We start from the raw sequence: 19,429 nt of genomic DNA, 5'->3' as shown, positions 1-19,429 counted from the left end.
TCCCAGACGTTATGACTGACCAATACGTGTCTTTTGTGTTCAAACAAACTTTAATTTAAACACAGAATTGACCACATTAAAATCAAAGAAACAGCTTTACAATTATCAGTTGAACAATTATTTTTGGACCCAACGTGGCGACAATTCTTATACATAAGGAAAAACCTGAACTTACCATTGGCACCTGCTACTAACTCAAATTAAGCAACCCAATACAGCTTAAATGCCACTTACAAATAAAGTTTAAAACAGGTTACTTGCTTATCGGTGCAGACCTTTGGAGAGAGTTCTTTTCAAGAGCATATCCAGTACACGTATGCTCAACCTATCAGCATTTGGTAAAATTGCTGATAATTTAAAATCCGAAAACAAACTCCAAAACTACAGACAGACCTGGCTCCTCCCATCAATTACATCATTTGCATCCCACTAAGTTCCATGACCTGCTTAGCTATGACTAAATGCAATCCCTCTTAAATTATCTAGAATCCAGGGAACCTCGAGAAATCACAACACAATTCCACTAGCCTTTTTATCTGTAATCAAGTGGTTGGAATGAATGATTACCTCACCTTTTACAACTCTTTAATTACAGCTTTATAGACATACTGCCTGTATGTATTATAAACCCGGGTTTTTAACATTACTGTCATAAATATAAAATATAACATGTAAAATTTTCTACATTTATCACAACATATAGGGTTAATGTAAGAGTGAATCCATTACCACCCACTCAGTGATGCCAGAGAACATCCTAGTTTCACCAAGAGTCAGTCTAATTTTCGACAGAGCTGTGCATACCAGCAAGCATGGAGACAGCTCCTAATTTGTATACTTTATTGTATATTTGTAATATTTTGAAGAGTCAATAAAGATGTACAGTTAACATATGTATGACTATGTGGACTTTTTCAGATCTACCAAACTGTAATCCGCATCTTACAAAAGGTAGACTTGATTTGGGAAGCAGGGATTGTTTTATGGCGAGAGATTAGACAAACTGGGCCTGTATTCTCTTGAGTTTCAAAGAACGAGAGGTAAATACTTAAAGGAATAGACAGGTAAGATGTTGCCCTTGGTTGGGGAGTCTAGAATCGGGGCACAATTTCAAAATAAGGAGGATGCCATTAGGGAACGAGTTGAGGAGAAATTTCTTTAGAGGTTTGTGAATCTTTGGAATTCGCTACCACAGAGGGCTGTGGGAGCTCAGTCATTGAATGTGCTTAAAGCAGAGATTGATAGATTTATGATTAACAATAACACAAAGGGTTATGAGAATAGCGGGTGTAAAATACATTGAAGAGGCCAATCAGCCACGATTGTATTAAATGGTAGAGCAAGCTGGATGAGTTGAATGGCTTACTCCTGCTCCTATGCCCCTATCATCATCCATGCAACAACCTCTCAGTGCTGCACTGAAATATGAGCCTAAATTGTGTGCTCACACGTGTAATGGAGCTTCACCTTCAGAGTTCAGAGATGGGCTGACACTAAGATCCCATATATTCACTTGGACGTTTAATGTTGAAATTGTTGATACTGATTTCTTTGTTGTCACTTTTTTGAGCACTGATGTCTGGCACATATGGAGCCCTGTCGCCATATTCAATAGTTTCCAAACCAAGATGATGAGGTATGGACACGCGTAGTTTTGGCATAACTAAATTGAATCCTTGCTAAGTGGGAGAAGCACTTTATCATGTTACTCCAGATCCACTCAAGGGCAATTAGGGATAGGCACCCACATTTACTTCAGCATTAATGACTTGACGGGGGGGGGGGGGGGGGGGGGCGCGATGGAAGGATTGTGTAAAATCTTTAAATAAGAAACGTCATTCCGTGTAAATATTAGGTACATTACAATGTTAAAATTGGAAAATGCTAATAAAAACATTTTTTTTAAACTTACTGTGCAGGAGGAAAATGGGTTATTAAAATGGGTAAACTGGCCAAATCTATGAGACTATCTGAGAGTGTCAGTCCAGTGAGAATCCCCTGGCCTCGCCCTCTCCTTAACCAAGATGGCGGCGAGAACCCATCAGCGGCACGTTTTTGGTGCGTACAGATGACGCACTAGTGGCGCGTGCTGATGACATCACTAGTTGCCGACACCGTGGGAAGATGGCGGCCCGAGTCGGGAGGCCCGAGCACCGGGCGCCGCCTGAAGTGGTAAAGTCGGGGATGTCGTGGACCAGGCGCTATGAGTGGGAGGGTTCCCTCACCCCTCCTCAGCCTCAACCCCCCCCCCCCCCCCTCTTCCAATCGCCCTCAACGCGCCCCCCACTCCCAGTCGCCCTCAACCCCCCTGCACATTAACTAGCCTTGGGCAATTTGCTGATTTGATTTAATAACACTGTCTGCAGCATGTGCTGCATCGCTGTGGTTTTTATGCTGCATTGTGCTTCCCACCTGGGACCATATTACAGCACCATTGGATTATATTTGGCGTGCTTTTAGAGCCTAATTAGCCTTCTTGTGAAGATGTCAGACATATGAATAAAACAAAACCCTGGGAGTTTTAGATGGTGTGCAATTTTCAAGGAGGCTTTAATTCTACAAAAAATGCTTTAACGATTGTTTCTTCAGTTTTACAGTGAAGACGAAGCAAGGAAATATACACAGAAGTAAGTATTCTCACCTTGGTATCAAGTATTTATAATGTGGAGATGCCGGCGTTGGATTGGGGTGAGCACAGTAAGAAGTCTTACAACACCAGGTTAAAGTCCAACAGGTTTGTTTCAAATCACTAGCTTTTGGAGCGCTGCTCCTTCCTCAGGTGAATCCTGAGAAATTCCTGTTCAGGTGAACACCTGAGGAAGGAGCAGCGCTCCGAAAGGTAGTGATTTGAAACAAACCTGTTGAACTTTAACCTGATGTTGTAAGACTTGCAGATATTTATATAGAACAGTACAGCACAGAACAGGCCCTTCGGCCCTCAATGTTGTGCTGAGCCATGATCACCCTATTCAAACCCACGTATCCACCCTATACCCGTTACCCAACAACACCCCCTTAACCTTACTTTTATTAGGACACTACGGGCAATTTAGCATGGCCAATCCACCTATCCCGCACATCTTTGGACTGTGGGAGGAAACCGGAGCACCCGGAGGAAACCCACGCACACAGGGGGAGGACGTGCAGACTCCACACAGACAGTGACCCAGCCGGGAATCGAACCTGGGACCCTGGAGCTGTGAAGCATTTATGCTAACCACCATGCTACCCTGCTGCCCAGAGATTGTTTGATTCCATTTGATTTGTGGTGATTCCTTTTGATTTTGTGGTGACAAGTGTGCAATTTGGTAATAAGCTTAATGGATAATGTGATTTCAGAAGACCATTTATTCCACTTGCTTGAACTCGTCAAGCAAATTTAGAAAGTAGTTTGTCCCAGATTGTAATTAAATGAGTATCATACCAAGCCACACAGGTTAAGCAAATCGAATGGTTTCAATCCTAGTCTGCATTGAGGTAGCTGACTGTGGCAGATAGATGTGGGAGTCCTGTGCCCAACCAGCCAGCTTCCAGCTGGGTGAAGTGGATGTGCAACAAAAGTTTTGGAGCTAATCTGAGTTTGGCTGCAATGTCCCTGCTTCCCCAAACCAGACTTTTTGCTGTCACTGCTACCCTTGAGTTAGAGAGTCGATGCTTTCCGGAAAGAGGTTTAGGGGAGTAAATGCAAAATGCTGGGAGAATGGGAAACTTTTCTCCTTTGTTCAGTGGTCACGGTGGCATAGTGGTTAACACTGCTGCCTCACAACTTCAGGGACTAGGTTCAATTGTGGCCTCGGGTAACTGTGGAGTTTACCCTTTCTCCCCTTGTTTGCATGGGTTTCCTCTGGGTGATCCGATTTCCTTCCACAGTACAAAGATGTGCAAGTTAGGTGGATTGGCCATTCCTAAATTGCCCCTTTGTGTCCAAAAGGTTAGGCGGGGTTGTGGGAATAGGGTGGAGGAGTGGCCTTCGATGGGGTGCTCTTTCTAAGGACTGGTGCAAATGGCCCCATTCTGCACTGTAAATTCTTATGATAAGAGTAATGTTGTGAAGTTGCTGTAAATCTGTCTCTCATTTTGGTAGCTTTGCGGCTATTGTATTGTCCGGGTGTTGGAACTCTGAAATAAGAGCAAAATGTGTTGGACATGCCCAGCAGGTCAGGCAGCATCTATGGAGAAAAATAATAATTAAAGTTTCAGGTCAAGATAATGTTTCATTTGGGTCTCAACCTAAATTGTTAACTCTCTGTTGTTTCTCTCCTCAAATGCTGCCTGACCTGCTGAGTATTTCCAGCATTTTGTATTACTTGGAACTCATGCCCGGTTATGTCATCTGGAGGTTAGTGCATGAAAATTGTCAGAATTATTGTAAAATAACAACTGGTTTACTCGGGTCCATCAAGGGGGCAACTCTAACCCCCTGCCTTGTGACTTCAGTCTCTCAATTCCCTCACAACTAGAGACAGGCAATAAATGCTACTTTGTCAGTCGTAGAATAAAAGTGGGAGGAGGTGGGGAAATTACTCAGCCATCAACCGATGTAAACAAGCCAGTTAGGTGAACAAAATGTGGTCTCTTCCTTTCGCAGTTCACGAATGATCGAAATCCAGACTCGGATGTCAGAAAGAGCTGTCGAACTACTCAATTTACCTGAGGATCAATCTTGCTTCCTGTTGGATGTTGGGTAGGGTTCTCCTTTAATCTTTACACTCGTGCAGAGGACTTTCTGAGAATGCCTACACCAAGGTGAGACTGTGTCATCCCTCTTGCTCTATGCAAAAATAGGTCTTTTGTATTTAAGAGAGCAGCTACACTGAGGTTCGTTGTTGGGGTGAGGGGGGAAATTTAAAACCTTTCATTAGAAATGGATTGTTAAGGGCAGGACGGTGGCACAGTGGTTAGCATTGCTACCTCACGACACCAAGGTCCCAGGTTCAATCCCAGCTCTCGGTCACTGTGTGGAGTTTGCACATTCTCTCCGTGTTTGCATGGGTTTCGCCCCCACAACCCAAAGATGTGCAGGTTAGGTGCATTGGCCACACTGCATTGTCACTTAATGGGAAAAAAAATGGATTGTTGTGCCAGATGTGTACTTGGATTTGTTGTCTCTTTGCGAGATTGACGTGACTTTTTGTTTGTGTTCCAGCTGTGGATCGGGACTTAGTGGGGATTACCTCTCTGAAGAAGGACATCATTGGGTTGGTGTGGACATCAGTACAGCCATGCTTGGTAGGTAGCACAATCATTTTTTAATTCTTTCATGGCACATGGACATTGCTGGCTAGGCCAGTATTTATTGCCCATTCCTAATTGCCCTTAAACCACTGCAGTCCCATGTGGTGTAGGTACACCTATGGTGCTGTTAGGGACAGTGTTCCAGGATTTTGACCCAGTGACAGTGAAGGAACGGCGTTATATTTCCAAGTCAGGATGATCCGTGACTTGGAGGGGAACCTCCAGGTGGTGTTCTTCAAATGTATCTACTGTCCAGGTGTTAGAGGTTATGGGTTAGGGAGGTGCTTTCGAAAGAGCTTTGGTGAGATGCGAGAGTGCTTCTTGTAGATGAGAGGTTTTCAAAGTGCTGGTTGCGACCTGTGGGTGGATCGCAAGCAGGTATCAGGAGGGTTGTGACGCGATCTGTCGCATCGTTCCTGCGACGGTCACAAACATCCCCCACCTTTTCTCAACCCCCACTGCTGAGCTCCTTAACGCATACTTTTTCTTCTCTAACCGTAGGACGTTGTACAGGTCACCCAACCAAGCCACTTACCCCGGTGGCGATGCCGACCGCTACTCCAGTAAAATTCGCTGCCGTGCAATCGGAGACGAAGGCTACGACACCGGCCTTCCTCCTTTCCATGAGCTCCAGCTTCTCTGAAACCCCAAATATCGCCACCAAAGGGTCCAGGTCTACCTCCTCCACCACTATCCTGGCCAAGACCGCGAACACTCCCGCTCAAAATCTTCCCACTTTTTTGCAACCCCAAAACATGTGCGCATGATTCGCTGGCCTCTGCCCACACCTCACACTCATCTGCTACACACTGAAAGAAACCACTCATTCTCGCCCAAGTCATATGCACCCTGTGCACCACCTTAAACTGTATCAGGCTGAGCGGCATTGGCACTGACATCCCTTCCACCTAAAATACCTCCTCAACTGATTCCATATCTTCACTGTGCCCTGCACCACCAGGCTCCCTGACTACCTACTCTGAGCCATTGGTAATGCTGCCGTCACCAAATCCCTCAAACTAGACCCCTTACAAAATTCCTCCTCCATTTGAACCCGTTCTACCCCTTCTTCCATCCTCGCCGCACCTTGTCCACATTCGCCTCTGCCTCTGTAGCAGGGTCCTCCCCACCCTCGGCACCTTCCCTGCCCATACAAAGTCAGATGATCGTGTCCACTTTCCGAAAGAAGGCCTTTGGTATAAAGATCGTGAGAGCATGAAAGATAAACAAGAACCTCGGCAGAATATTCATTTTCATCACTTGGACCCTCCCTGCCAATATTAAGTGCAGTGTATCCCACCTCTTAAGATCCTTCCTGGCCTCACCAGTTCCACTTATGGAGTCCCATCCATTCCCTCGCCACATGAATCCCCAAATACTTCAACCTATCCCTTGCTACCGTAAATGACAACCCCCCCCCAAAAATTAGCCCACTGCCAGCTCATTCACCGGGAATACCTCTCTTTTCCTTACAGATCTGAAACATACAGCAAGAGGTAATCGGCATAGAGCGACACCTGATGCTCCCTCTGTCCCCTCATAATCCCCTGCTACTCCGCCGACCACCTGATAGCCATCGCCAATGGCTCTATGGCCAGTGCAAACAGCAACGGCGATAGCGTGCACCCCTGCCTCGTACCCCTGTGTAAGTCAAAGCTTTGTGAGCTTGTATCATTCGTCCTCACCCTTGCCTTTGGTGCCACATACAGCAACCGCACCCATGCCACAAATCTCAGCCCAAACCTTTGAACAAGTACCGCCATTCCACCCGATCAAATGCCTTCTCCGGTCCATGGACACCACCACCTCCGGTACCAGATCCCCCGACGGATTCATCACGACATTCAACAGCCGTCTTATATTACTCGTGAGCTGCCTGCCCTTCACGAAGCCTGTTTGACCCTCTGCAACCACCCCCGGACACAGTCCTCCATCCTCCCCACCAACTTATCCAGTGCTTTCACATTCGTGTTCAACAATGATATGGGCCTATACGACCCACATTCCATCGAGTCCTTCCCCTTTTTCGGGATTATTTCATAGATTTCATAGATTTTACAGTGCAGAAGGAGGCCATTCGGCCCATCGAGTCTGCACTGGCTCTTTGAAAGAGCACCCTACCTAAGGTCAACACCTCCACGCCATCCCCATAACCCCATAACCCAGTAACCCCACCCAACACTAAGGGCAATTTTGGACAATAAGGGCAATTTATCATGGCCAATCCACCTAACCTAACCTAGTGTGTTTACTGCCGACATCATCGTCTCCGGCAACTCCCCCTTCTCGAGTGCTTCATTGAACGCCCCAACACGTGGTGGAAGGTCTGTAGCAAATTACTTATAAAATTCCGCCAGGTACCCATCCGGCCCTGGGACCTTCCCCGACTTCATACCCCTGATACTATCCAGCACCTCCCTCAGTCCCAGGGGCTCCTCCAACGCCTGCCTCCCTGGTAGTCACCCTCCACGTCCCCGGTAGTCACCCTCCACGTCCCCGGTAGTCACCCTCCACGTCCCCGGTAGTCACCCTCCACGTCCCCGGTAGTCACCCTCCACGTCCCCGGTAGTCACCCTCCACGTCCCCGGTAGTCACCCTCCACGTCCCCGGTAGTCACCCTCCACGTCCCCGGTAGTCACCCTCCACGTCCCCGGTAGTCACCCTCCACGTCCCCGGTAGTCACCCTCCACGTCCCCGGTAGTCACCCTCCACGTCCCCGGTAGTCACCCTCCACGTCCCCGGTAGTCACCCTCCACGTCCCCGGTAGTCACCCTCCACGTCCCCGGTAGTCACCCTCCACGTCCCCGGTAGTCACCCTCCACGTCCCCGGTAGTCACCCTCCACGTCCCCGGTAGTCACCCTCCACGTCCTCACTAGACGGTCATGTTCCTCCCTCCTTTCCCTATTTGCACGAGCCTTAAACAAAATAATTTCCTCCCGGACCACTGCCTTCAGTGCTTCCCAAAAAATGGCCAGCTCCACCTCCCCATTCTGATTGAACTCTCCTTAATCGCCGCCTGCCCTTCATCACAAAAACCTCCCTCTGCCGAAAAACCTCGAGTCAAACCTCCACCCGGGCCTCTGCTCTTGTCCCGATCTAAACCGGATCGCCAGCCAGTGGGGCACATCGTCCGAGATAACTATCCCCGCATTCTCTGCACCCTCCACCCCAACCAAAATCTCCCGACTCACTACAAAGTAATCAATCCTCAAATACGCCTTACAGACATGTGAAAAGAAGGAATACACCCTTCCCCCTGGGTCCTGAAAGCACCATGGATCCACCATACCCATCCTCTCCATAAACCCTCCCAGCACCCTTGTTATTCATACCTTACCTATCGATCTGTGGCTCGACCTATCCACCCTCGGCTCTAGGACACAGTTAAAATCTCCTCCCATGATCAGTTGCATGGCCAAATATGGGATCGCTGCCAGCAACCCCCTCATAAACCCCACTTCATCCCAATTTGGGGTATACACATTTACCAACTCTACCGGGGTCCCTTCGAATACATCACTCACAATCATATATCTCCCACCTGGATCCCTCACCTCCTTCGCACTCACAAATACCACTTTTTGCTCATTAAAATCGCCACTGCCCTCGATTTTGAATCAAACCAGAGTGAAAAACCTGCCCAACCCACCCCTTCTTTAATCTAACCTGGTCCTTCACGCGGAGTGCCTCCTGTAGAAAGACCACCCTGCTTTCAAGCTCCTGAGGTGCGCAAATACACGCGACCTTTGAACCAGCCCATTCAGTCCCCAGACATTCCATGTTACCAGCCTTACCGGAGGCTTATGCCTCCAATTGCGCCTACCATCCGTCATCTTCCCACTTAACTCCCGCCCCCTTAATTCCTCTCTATACCTAGCCCATCCCAGATGGCACCCTTTCTCTTCCCCTCCATCTCCCCTCCCCCCACCCTGGCCACCTCTCTTGGCCTTCTCCCGCCACCACCTCACTTCAGTTCACCAGCATCACCTAGCGTGGCAGCCTCTGCCCAAAGGCAGTTCCCAATGCCCCCACCACCACCACTCCTTAGCTCATGGAGGAAGGCTCCCTGTTGGAAGGCTCAACCCCTTACAATCCCAACAGTAAACAATAAACTCACCCCTCTCAAAAAAAGACAAAATTCCCCCAATACCTACCCCAACTTCAAACATGCTCCCAACCATTACAAAGTGCCAGCACCCCGGTTCCCAAGCATTGTCAACTCAGTTCTCCCCCAGTTTATGCTCCTTAATGAAGTCTTCAGCCGTTTCTGGGGTCTCAAAATAATACTCCCAGCCTCCGAACGTCACCCGTAATTTCGCCGGGTAGAGCACCCCGAACTTGATTTGCCGCTGGCACTGAACCACCTTGGCCTTGTTGAAGCCTGTCTGCCGCTTCGCCACCTCGGCTCCAATGTCCTGATAAATTCTGACCTTATTCTCCTCCCATTTGCAGGTCCGCTTCTCCCTGGCCCATCGCAAAACCTCTTTCTCCACAAATTTGTGGAGTCTCACGATCACTGCCCGCGGTGGCTTCCAGCTCTAGACTTCTGCGTCAGGGAGCTATGCGCTCACTCCACTTCAGGCGCCTTATCTAGCACCCCTTCTGCCACCAGCCCCGCCAGCATCTTCGAGACATACCTCGTGGCATTCATACCTTCCAGTCCTTCAGGCAGGCCCACTATTCAAGGTATTCTGCTCCTCCACCTTTGCCTTTAACATTTTACAGAGGTCCCCTAGGATCTCCACATCTGCTTCCAGAGCCACCACACGATCGCTGTGATCAGAGATTACTCCTTCAATCTCCCGAATCTGTGACCCCTGTACCTCCAGGCACTTCTCCACCCGCTCCAAAGAACTCTTCAGGGGTGCCACTGATTCTTCGATGGCCTTTGAGCAATCCTCTCGCATTTGTTTCCTCTGCTGCTGAAATTAACCTTTAATAAAGGCCATCAAGTCAAGTTGAAGCCTTCCAGCTTGTATCAGCCCTTCCCCTGCCTGCATGTCTAAAGTGGCTGTTGCAGCACAATCCTGTTCCAACTTTTCAGCCAAATCTCATTGTTTTCTGCCGGGTCTGATAACCAGCAGACATACCTCACCCAGGGGAAACTACTCCAGCATTCATTTACGTCTTTTCATCAAAATTCCACCCAGTATCAGGTAAAACAAGCTCTTTTTTTTGTGCCATTAAGCAGGAGCTGCCCTGTGTGTGACCATTCACAACATGGCCACCAATGGAAGTCTAAATGTGAGAAATCTAGGGTCAGCATTTGTGGCTTGATTTGATTTGCCTATCTCATTGATGAGAGAATCTTGGTGTTTACGTAAGACACTGAGGCAGAGGGGTGGCATGTGGCGCAGTGGGTAGCACTGGGACTACGACGCTGAGGACCTGGGTTCAAATCCCGGCCCTGGGTCACTCTCCGTGTGGAGTTTGCACATTCTCCCTGTGCCTGCGTGGGTTTCACTCCCACAACCCAAAGGTCTGCAGGTTAGATGGATTGGACACTCTAAATTGCCCTTAATTCGAAAAAATAAATAATTGGGTGCTCTAAATTTATATATTTTTTAAAAAGACACTACGGCAGTTCTCGCCATTCCTCTGACTCATGATTGTGCTGCCCAAGCAACCAAGAGCTCCATGAGGCACTGAGATATGAGCGAATAAATTCAGCTTCCAACCATCTCCCAAAATGAATGTTTTACGAGCAGATCTCTTCCTGGCATTGGTCACAGTGGATCAGAGGTTACGCTATCACAGGTATTGAATCTGTCCAATTCAGATACTTTTTAAAAAAAAATATTTTTATTCTCCATTTTCACATTTTCCTTCAAAATTTGCCCCCCCCCCCCCCCCCCCCCAAACAAGCAGTAAACGGTAACAAATACAAAGTCAATACCCTTAACATCAACAACGATCCCATCCTCTCACCACCCCAACTCCTCCCCTCCACTTCCTCTTGTAAAACTCCTCCCCCAACCTCGGTTCCTTCCCCCCCAACTTTCCACCCCGGCTAGACTCATCAGACCCTGTTCTGCCAGGCTCCGATGGCCGCAGCCCCTCCCCCCACTTCACCCCCGTTCAGTGGCCGGCTTAAACCGGCCAGCGTGGAGGCCCCCGCCCAGGTCTCTTTCCCCCTTGCCCGGCCCCAGGAAAACCAGAAGTCCCCTTTAGCACACACCCACGCTCCAAAGAACCCTCATTACGATGGAAAGTCCCATTTCTTTCCTTGTCCAAATATACACAACGATGGCTCCTGTAGCCCATACACCAGCACGCAGTGAAACAAAAAAGAAAAAATACAGTCATGAGGCTTCATCAGTACATGACCATTTCTCAATTCTGCCACAGTCCTTCTGCCTTTGCAAACTCCACCGCTGCTTCCGCCGTGCCAAAATAAAAGTCCTTGAACTTGTAGGTCACCCTCAGCTTCGCTTGATATACAATGCGGCACTGCACCTTGCTAATATACAGTGCCTTCTTCACCTGGTTGAAGGCAGCTCGCCATCTCCACCATAAAGTCCTGGTATACACGTATATCAGCTCCAGCCCACTGCACCACCCGCTTCTGCTTGACCCAGCACAGGACCTTCTCCTTTACACTGTACCTACAGAAACACAGAGTCACTACTCTTGGCGGCTCACTCACCTTTGGTACAGGCCTCCACGACTGATGAGCCCGATCCAGCTCATATCGGGAGGGATCCTCCCCTTCCCCCAATAGCTTCGCCAACATCGCAACAAAATACTCAGTCGGCCTCGGTCCTTCCACTCCTTCGGGCAGCCCCACAATCCTCACATTCTGTCGCCCGGATCTGTTTTTCAGGTCTTCCATTTTGCCTCGCAGACCCTTGTTGATCTCTATCACCGTCTGCATCTGCTTCCCCATCGAGGTAAGTTTATCACTGTGCTGTAGTAATGTCTCTTCCACTTCCTTTAGTGCCTTGCCTTGCTCCCGCACCTCCGCCACTGTGCTCGCCACCGCCATCCTCACTGGGGTAATCGCCTCCTCCACCAGCACTTTCAAAACCGCCCCCATCTCCTTCCTCATTGCCTCCATGTATTTTGAGAACTGCTTTTCAAATTCCACGGCCATCACCTTAGTTATTTCTTCAGCCGTAAGCAATGCGATTTCCCCTGGTGCTCCGTCCTCCATTTTCTTTACCGACCCCGCGGTGACCTTTCCACTCCCCGATGGACTTTCAGCTGCTTTTTTCACGGCCGTTTTTTTACTGATCCTCGACATTTCCCTTCCCTGTTCTCCCGACTTTTACTGCCTGCGCTGCCCCTAGGACTGGGCGTCAACCCCCGACAATGCCGTTCCCGAACGGGAGCCCTTCAACACGCGGTTGCCTCTCGCCCGCCGTCACCGGAAGTCCCCAATTCAGATACTTTTGACCAGTTCACTTACTCAGGTTTTACCTGGGTGGCTTAATAGCGAGGAGAACATAGGATAAACATGAATACAAGTTCAACTATCTTTATTAAACAAAGTTAACCAGTAAATTAACCCAAGTATATCTACCCAAGATTTGGTTGCACCACCTGCAAGGATGGTCTGGTTGAAGAGTAGGTCTGATTCCTGAGTCCCTCTTGTCCGTCGTCATGAAGGTTGTTTTCGCTAGCAGCTTCTTCCTTCCTTCCTTCTCTGGTCAGTCTTCGGATGGTCAAGGTCACCTCCCATGTCGAGTCTTCGATGCTGATGTGTCCAATTGTTTAATTTTATCCAATATTCCTTCGCACCCTTTTCATTGAATTTACAATGCAGAAGGAGGCCGTTTAGCCTATCGAGTCTGCACCGGCCCTTGGAAAGAGCACCCGACTCGAGCCCACACCTCCATCCCATCCCTGCAACCTAGTAACCCCACTTAACCTTATTTTTGGACACCAAGGGCAATTTAGTATGGCCAATCCACCTAACCTGCACATCTTTGGACTGTGGGAGGAAAGCGGAGCACCCGGAGGAAACCCACGCAGACACTGGGAGAACGTGCAGACTCCGCACAGACTGTGACCCAAGCCGGGAAACGAACATGGGACCCTGGAGCTGTGAAACAACTGTGCTAGCCATGGTGCTACCATCCTGCCCCTAAACTTCCCTTGGCCCACTGCCATGGAGGCCTTGGGAGCAGGCTCCAGCACCCAATGGTCTGGTTGATGACCAGTTGACAGGACACCAGTGCCCGTCCCATGTGTACATTTTTGATAATGCGGCCTGCACGTACCCCATGCCAAATAAGGTAACAATGGGAACTCGGGACGTCCAGGAGTCTGGATCAATCTAGGCTGCGGACAATAGACCGGTGCATATCAATAGGGTGCGATGATCTCTTGATGGGAGATTGACAGGGGAAGTCCGGACATGTCCAGGCAGCCTGTCTGACTTTTGTGTACTCTAACTTGGCGAAGTCTGAATTCCCAGCAGGCTGCTTGCATTGTCCTCGTGCACAACCCCTGGTACACAGTCCTCTATCCTGATGGCCAGGATTTTTGCCAGGACCTTAGCATCCACGTTGAGGAGAGATATGGGCCTGTATGAACCACACTGCTGGGGGTCCTTGTCCCTCTTCAAAATTAACGAGATCAGCGCCCGCGACGTAGTCGGGGGCAAAGTCCCCCCCCTTCCCACGCTTTGTTGAGTGTCCGGACCAGCAAGGGGCCCACTAGGTCCACAAACTTTTTATAAAATTCCACCGGGAACCCATCCGGCCCCGGTGCCTTCCCTGACTGCATCTGCCCGATCCCCTTAACTAGCTCCTCCAGCTCAATCGGCGCACCCAACCCCTCCCTCCACCTTCTCCTCCTGCACCTTCGGGAAAGAAAGCCCGTCAAGGAACCTCTCCATTCCCCTCCTCTCCCCCATTGGCTCCGACCGGTACAGTTCCCCGCAAAAGTCCTTGAAGACCTCATTCACCTCCACCCCCTTCCGCACCACATTCCCACTCTTATCTCTCACTCCAGCGATTTCCTTAGCTTGCGGAGCTGATGAGCCAGCATCTTACTCGCCTTTTAGACCTCCCCGTTCTGATTGTTCTCCAAATATTCCGCTATGGCCCGTGATATCTCTTCATAGAAGGCCTTGTCATCTAGTAGGGCATCGCCCAACCTCCATGTGGGGCGTTGGGCCCTGCCCGTTTCCAGCTTCGCGTCCATGTAGTGTGGAGCGTGGTCTGATATCAAAATTGGGGAATATTCCACTTTGTCTATCCCCGGAAGCACCGTTTTCCCCACCACAATGAAGTTAATTCTGATGTATACGTTGTGCACTGGGGAGAATAAAGAGAACCCCTCCCCTGAGTGGGTGAACCTCCAGGGGTCCACCGCTCCCATTTGTTCCATAAAGTGACCGTGTTCGATCTGTCAGTCTCTTCTCCCCCCCCCCCCCCTAAACTAGTACTACCGGTGCCCCATCCAGGGTCCCGCTAGCCATCACGTTCCGTCCCCCTGGGTCCGCGACCGTTTTTGTCGCCCTAAACATCGTCCATTTGCTAACCAGTATTGCCACCCACCCACCCCTTTCTTACCCATAGTCTGTCCTGCTGTCTCAGGTACGTCTCTTGAAGGAAGATTATGTCTGCCTTCATGTTTCTTAGGTGGTTGAGGGCTCTGGATGTTTTCACTGGGCCATTGAGTCCGGAACAGACTAGTTTAATTTGAAGTGTCCAATTCTTTAATTTAGGATATCGAATTTAATTTGGGCTCACAACAAGGCCTGCTGGGTCACCACACAAGACCAGTCTTTTGTTTGTTGAAATAGATATAAAGAAACATTTCATATATTTTTTTTTCCAAGCGAATGTAAAGGAGGATGGAGAGCAAGCAGGCAAATGTGTTTAGACAGGGTTTCACATTAGAGTAGTGAGAGAAAGCAGGCTAATGGGATTGGAGTAGGTGGGGTGTTAAAGGGTGTGGGGAGTGAGAAGGTGGTGGATTCGGCTGGGTGGCTTGTGGAGAAAAGCACGCACATATTTGATGGGCCAAATGACCTGTTTCGGTGTTGTTTGGATCAAGGTTATGCAGGGTACTGGATATTATAAGTGGGGAATGTCTTATTGCAGTTCACCCTGTGCACTTTTTACCAGAGAAAGAAGCATTTCAGAGAACAGAAGGAGACTATAAAACAACCAAATCTTAACTCCAAAGCAATAAATGTTGGGTGGGATTCTTCCCTCCGCCAGCAGTGCACCCTGCCTGCGGGTTACCTGGCGGCGGGGCGTGGCCACAATGTGAAATCCCATTGGCATGTGGCGGGAACGGCAAATCCCGCTGACGGCAAGGGTACAACGCCTAGGAAAATGCAACTGGTGGACTGGAGAATCCCACCCTATCTTTGTTTGTGCTTGTGTTCATCATGTGTTTGTGAAATCTGCATTTGAATACCATGGAAGGTGAAGACATTCTCCCACACCATTCTAAGCATTTTGGCCCACTTTTTGTTTTGCAACATGACTCTGAATCTGTTGTGTTTCCTTTTGCTGCTAGATGTTGCATTGGAAAGAGAGGTGGAAGGTGACCTCATTCTAGGAGACGTGGGTGCTGGCATTCCGTTCCGGGCAGGCACCTTTGATGGTTGCATCAGGTAAATGACAAACTGATGGGGGCCTTGTATTGCCTCCTATATAAACACTTACACCATGCAGCAACAGCCATTTTGTTTGATGAAAAGATGGGAAGCACAGTAGTGTAATGGTTAGTACAGTATTTTTTTTATAAATTTAGAGTAACCAATTAATTTTTTTCCAATGAAGGGGCAATTTAGCATGGCCAATCCAGCTAGCCTGCACATCTTTGGGTTGTGGAGGTGAAACCCACCCAGACATGGGGAGAATGGGCAAACTCCACACGGACAGTGAACCAGAGCCGGGATTCTCAGCGCCGCAGTCACAGTGCGAACCACTGCGCCACATGCCGCCCCAATGGTTAGCACAGTTGCTTCACAGTTCCAGGGTCCCAGGTTCAAATCCCAGCTTGGGTCTATCTGTGCAGAGTCTGCACGTTCTCCGCGTGTCTGCGTGGGTTTCCTCCGGGTGCTCACGGTTTCCTCCCACAGTCCAAAGATGTGCAGGTTAGGTGGATTGGCCATGATAAACTGCCCTTCGTGTCCAAAAAGGTTAGGCGGGGTTACGGGGATACGATGAAGGTGTGGGCTTAAGGGTGGTCTTTCCAAGGGCCGGTGCAGACTCGGTGGGTCGAATGGCCTCCTTCTGCACTGTAAATTCTATGACCTATGGCAGGTTCTGTTTCGTTACAGGCCCAGTTTGGAGAAAGGAAGTAATATAAATATTCCACATGGTCTGTGCAGGTCCTGTTTCAATTAGGTTTTCTCTTTGTCCCAAAAAACCTTTGTCCCAAAATTAACAACGGTTTCCATTTATGTAAAGAGTCCAAGGAACTTCACAGGAATGTTATCAGATAAAATTTGTCATTGAGCCCCATTTAAGTATAATATTGGAGCAGGTAATCAAAAGTGGTTAGCACTGCTACCTCGCTGCTCTGGGGCCCCAGGTTCGATCCCGGCCCTAGGTCACTGTCCGTGTGGGCTTTGCACATTTTCCCCGTGTTTGCGTGGGTTTCGCCCCCACAACCCAAAGATGTGTAGGCCTTCACCGAAGAATTTTACCTACTTACCCGTTAGTAGCATCGATGTCCTGGGTCCTGCATTGCTAAGTAAGTAAAGTAGGCTAATAACCACTGTTTCAGGTTAAAAAATTTAAGTTATTTTATTATAATTTTTCTTTTAAAAGCTGTAAACACTTTATTTACAGAAAGGTAAAAAGATCTTCCTTTTGGTTGGTTGAAGGGACCTTCAGGCCCAACTTGACGATCCATCTTCTTTTTAAAATCTGGTCTTCTTTAGATGTATTCGCTGGTGAACTCGGTTGCTGTGTCCTATCCTTCCCATGTTCCGAGCTGTGAGAGCTGGCTCTGCTGGCTGTCTCCTTTATTCGGGTTTATATTCTCTTTCGAACAGTTAAGTTTTAACAAGTTTATTGTAAATTAGCTTATTTTACTTTGATTGTAAAAGGTATCTTTGATCTAAACATTCTAATACAGGGGTGGGCAAACTACGGCCCGCCGAAAGTCTTTATGCGGCCCACCAAGTCATAACAAAAATATATATTTTTTTAAATAAAAAAAAAGTTTTTTTTTAAAAGGTTAATTGGGGGGGGGGGCTGTTGGGTTACTTACTGGTATAGGGTGGATACGTTGACTTGAGTAGGGTGATCATTCCTCGGCACAACATCGAGGGCCGAAAGGCCTGTTCTGTGCTGTACTGTTCTATGTTCTATATGAGGCGCCCAGAATCATAACCGGGTGAAGTAATTATTTTACTTAATATACTAAGCGGCCCTTTAAAATTGTGAATTTCTGAATGTGGCCCTTGCACGGAAAAGTTTGCCCACCCCTGTTCTAATACAACTAAGTATTCATTTTGGGCATGGCCTCACCTCTCAGATCTGATTACATTGTCCTTTGTGATGTTCAAAGTTCCTTTGTGATATTCAAAAATGCTTTGGTTTCAAGAGGTGTTACTTTTAATCCCTGTCATATTAATAGTTTAATTTTCCAATTGACTCCAGCTCATAACTTGGCCTTTGATTGTGACTTTAAATTATGTTTCTCATAGACAGGTTGTCTCCAATTTTCTTTAATTTACCTGATATTAGCAAAATTTCACACTTAGAATTGACGCCAAATTCAACTGAACCTAATCCTTTCCTTTCCTGTTGTTTACTAAGAGAGTTCATTTCAAAGAAGGTGTGAACCATTGCTTTTCGCTGTATGCTAAAATCCACTTGGTTATAACTTGAAAGACCTGCCTGTTTTAAACATTTGTCACTTAATTCAACTGAAACCTTCATCCATGCTTTTCCAGATGCTTACTAAGATAGTTACTTTCAATGAAGGTGTGAGCCATTGCTTTTAGCTTCATACACAAATCCTATGTATTTGCTAAACCTGCTTGAGAGAAAGAATCTGCATTTTATAATCCTGCTCTTTGCAGCTGCTATTAACCTTTTGTGGGATCTTTCCCTGTATCCTCTCATGTTTCTCTCAGACCAGATATTGCCAGACTTCCATGTTTCAAATGACACATTTTTCCGTATTTGCAATTACACCCCGTCTTGACATTTGAAACATAACTATATAATTTGGTTAATTATCCCCCCATCCAATTGTACTGACTAACATATATCCCCGATCTTTTTTATTTGTATGCATGTGTTTTGTCATTTTAAATTGTGCACCGAAATCCATTTGTAAATGTATCCATATGACAGACCAGTGTCGATAAGAATCTTTTTTTGTTCTTTCCTCAAGTCCAATTACCGTGAACCATAGCCATAGCTGCTCAGGAAGGTAACACAATAGCTTATCCGTGTGTTCCACTACCTCCAAAGCATTTTACTTCCTTGGGGTAGCAGCACCGTAGAAGCTTCCTCATGTCCCTTAGAAACAGCACACAACTCAGTCCATCAGTAACCAAAAAGGTCTTTTGTCCATCACTGGGTGTTAAGTGTCCCATTTCCGTTTCTGATTGGAATGGTAAATTATGATATCATGTACCACCCACTGATTCCCTTGCTTCATTAATTTAAAAGGTTCAATTGATCCTGCTTCTATTCCTAACTTCCTCACATTAATGTCTAACATTGTCCTGAACCATGTATGTCTGCCAGACCCTGGTGTACATGAGAAAATATCTTTCTGACAAATTTCCTTCAAATCCGTTTCGTCTGTTATCATTTCCCTTACAACATGAAAGTGCATATTTTCCATTACAACATTTGCAACACAATATGCCAATAGTATTCGCAAAACCACATCGAACTGTCACTTTTTCCAAATAAATTCTCCCTATTGTTAAATACACAGTAAAAATTTGTCTTATCTTAACACATTACTCATTACCTAACCACACAAATAGACCGTGTGTTACAACTTTACATATTTGCAACTGTTATCACAATTTCAATACTAAAAATAAGGTACAATAGCGACACATCCCTTCGTGGCTTCGGGACCAATAAATAAATACTAAATATGGCGTGTAAACAACATCAATATTATTTGTGGTGTTCTATGCAGTTAAATCAAGAAAACACACTAAACTACCACTAATCCCCCTCTATTAAAACATTCACAGTTTAGAAATGCGGATCAAGTTCTTTAACGGCACACATACCCCCATTA

At 47.4% G+C, this 19,429-nt stretch overlaps 1 protein-coding gene across 2 annotated transcripts in view; it reads left to right on the top strand.

Moving 5' to 3' along the window:
* Positions 1-2,058: 2,058 nt before the first annotated feature.
* bud23 (BUD23 rRNA methyltransferase and ribosome maturation factor) overlaps positions 2,059-19,429 on the top strand; it is a 50,535-nt gene continuing 33,164 nt past the window's right edge. Inside the window, exons 1-5 of one of the 2 annotated variants that reach the window (XM_038805783.1) lie at positions 2,059-2,172; positions 2,590-2,627; positions 4,589-4,684; positions 5,147-5,229; positions 15,716-15,812. In XM_038805783.1, coding sequence (XP_038661711.1) covers positions 2,125-2,172; positions 2,590-2,627; positions 4,589-4,684; positions 5,147-5,229; positions 15,716-15,812 — 362 coding nt within the window. In that variant the 5' untranslated portion in view covers positions 2,059-2,124. Of the gene's footprint in view, positions 2,173-2,589; positions 2,628-3,971; positions 4,340-4,588; positions 4,685-5,146; positions 5,230-15,715; positions 15,813-19,429 lie in introns of those variants that run through there. The other variant, XM_038805792.1, reaches the window with a different exon arrangement.

Source organism: Scyliorhinus canicula, chromosome 1, assembly GCF_902713615.1.
Source record: "Scyliorhinus canicula chromosome 1, sScyCan1.1, whole genome shotgun sequence".
Lineage (NCBI taxonomy): Eukaryota > Metazoa > Chordata > Chondrichthyes > Carcharhiniformes > Scyliorhinidae > Scyliorhinus > Scyliorhinus canicula.
The sequence above is the reverse complement of the archived record's forward strand: the minus strand, read 5'-3'. Positions and strand labels throughout refer to the sequence as shown.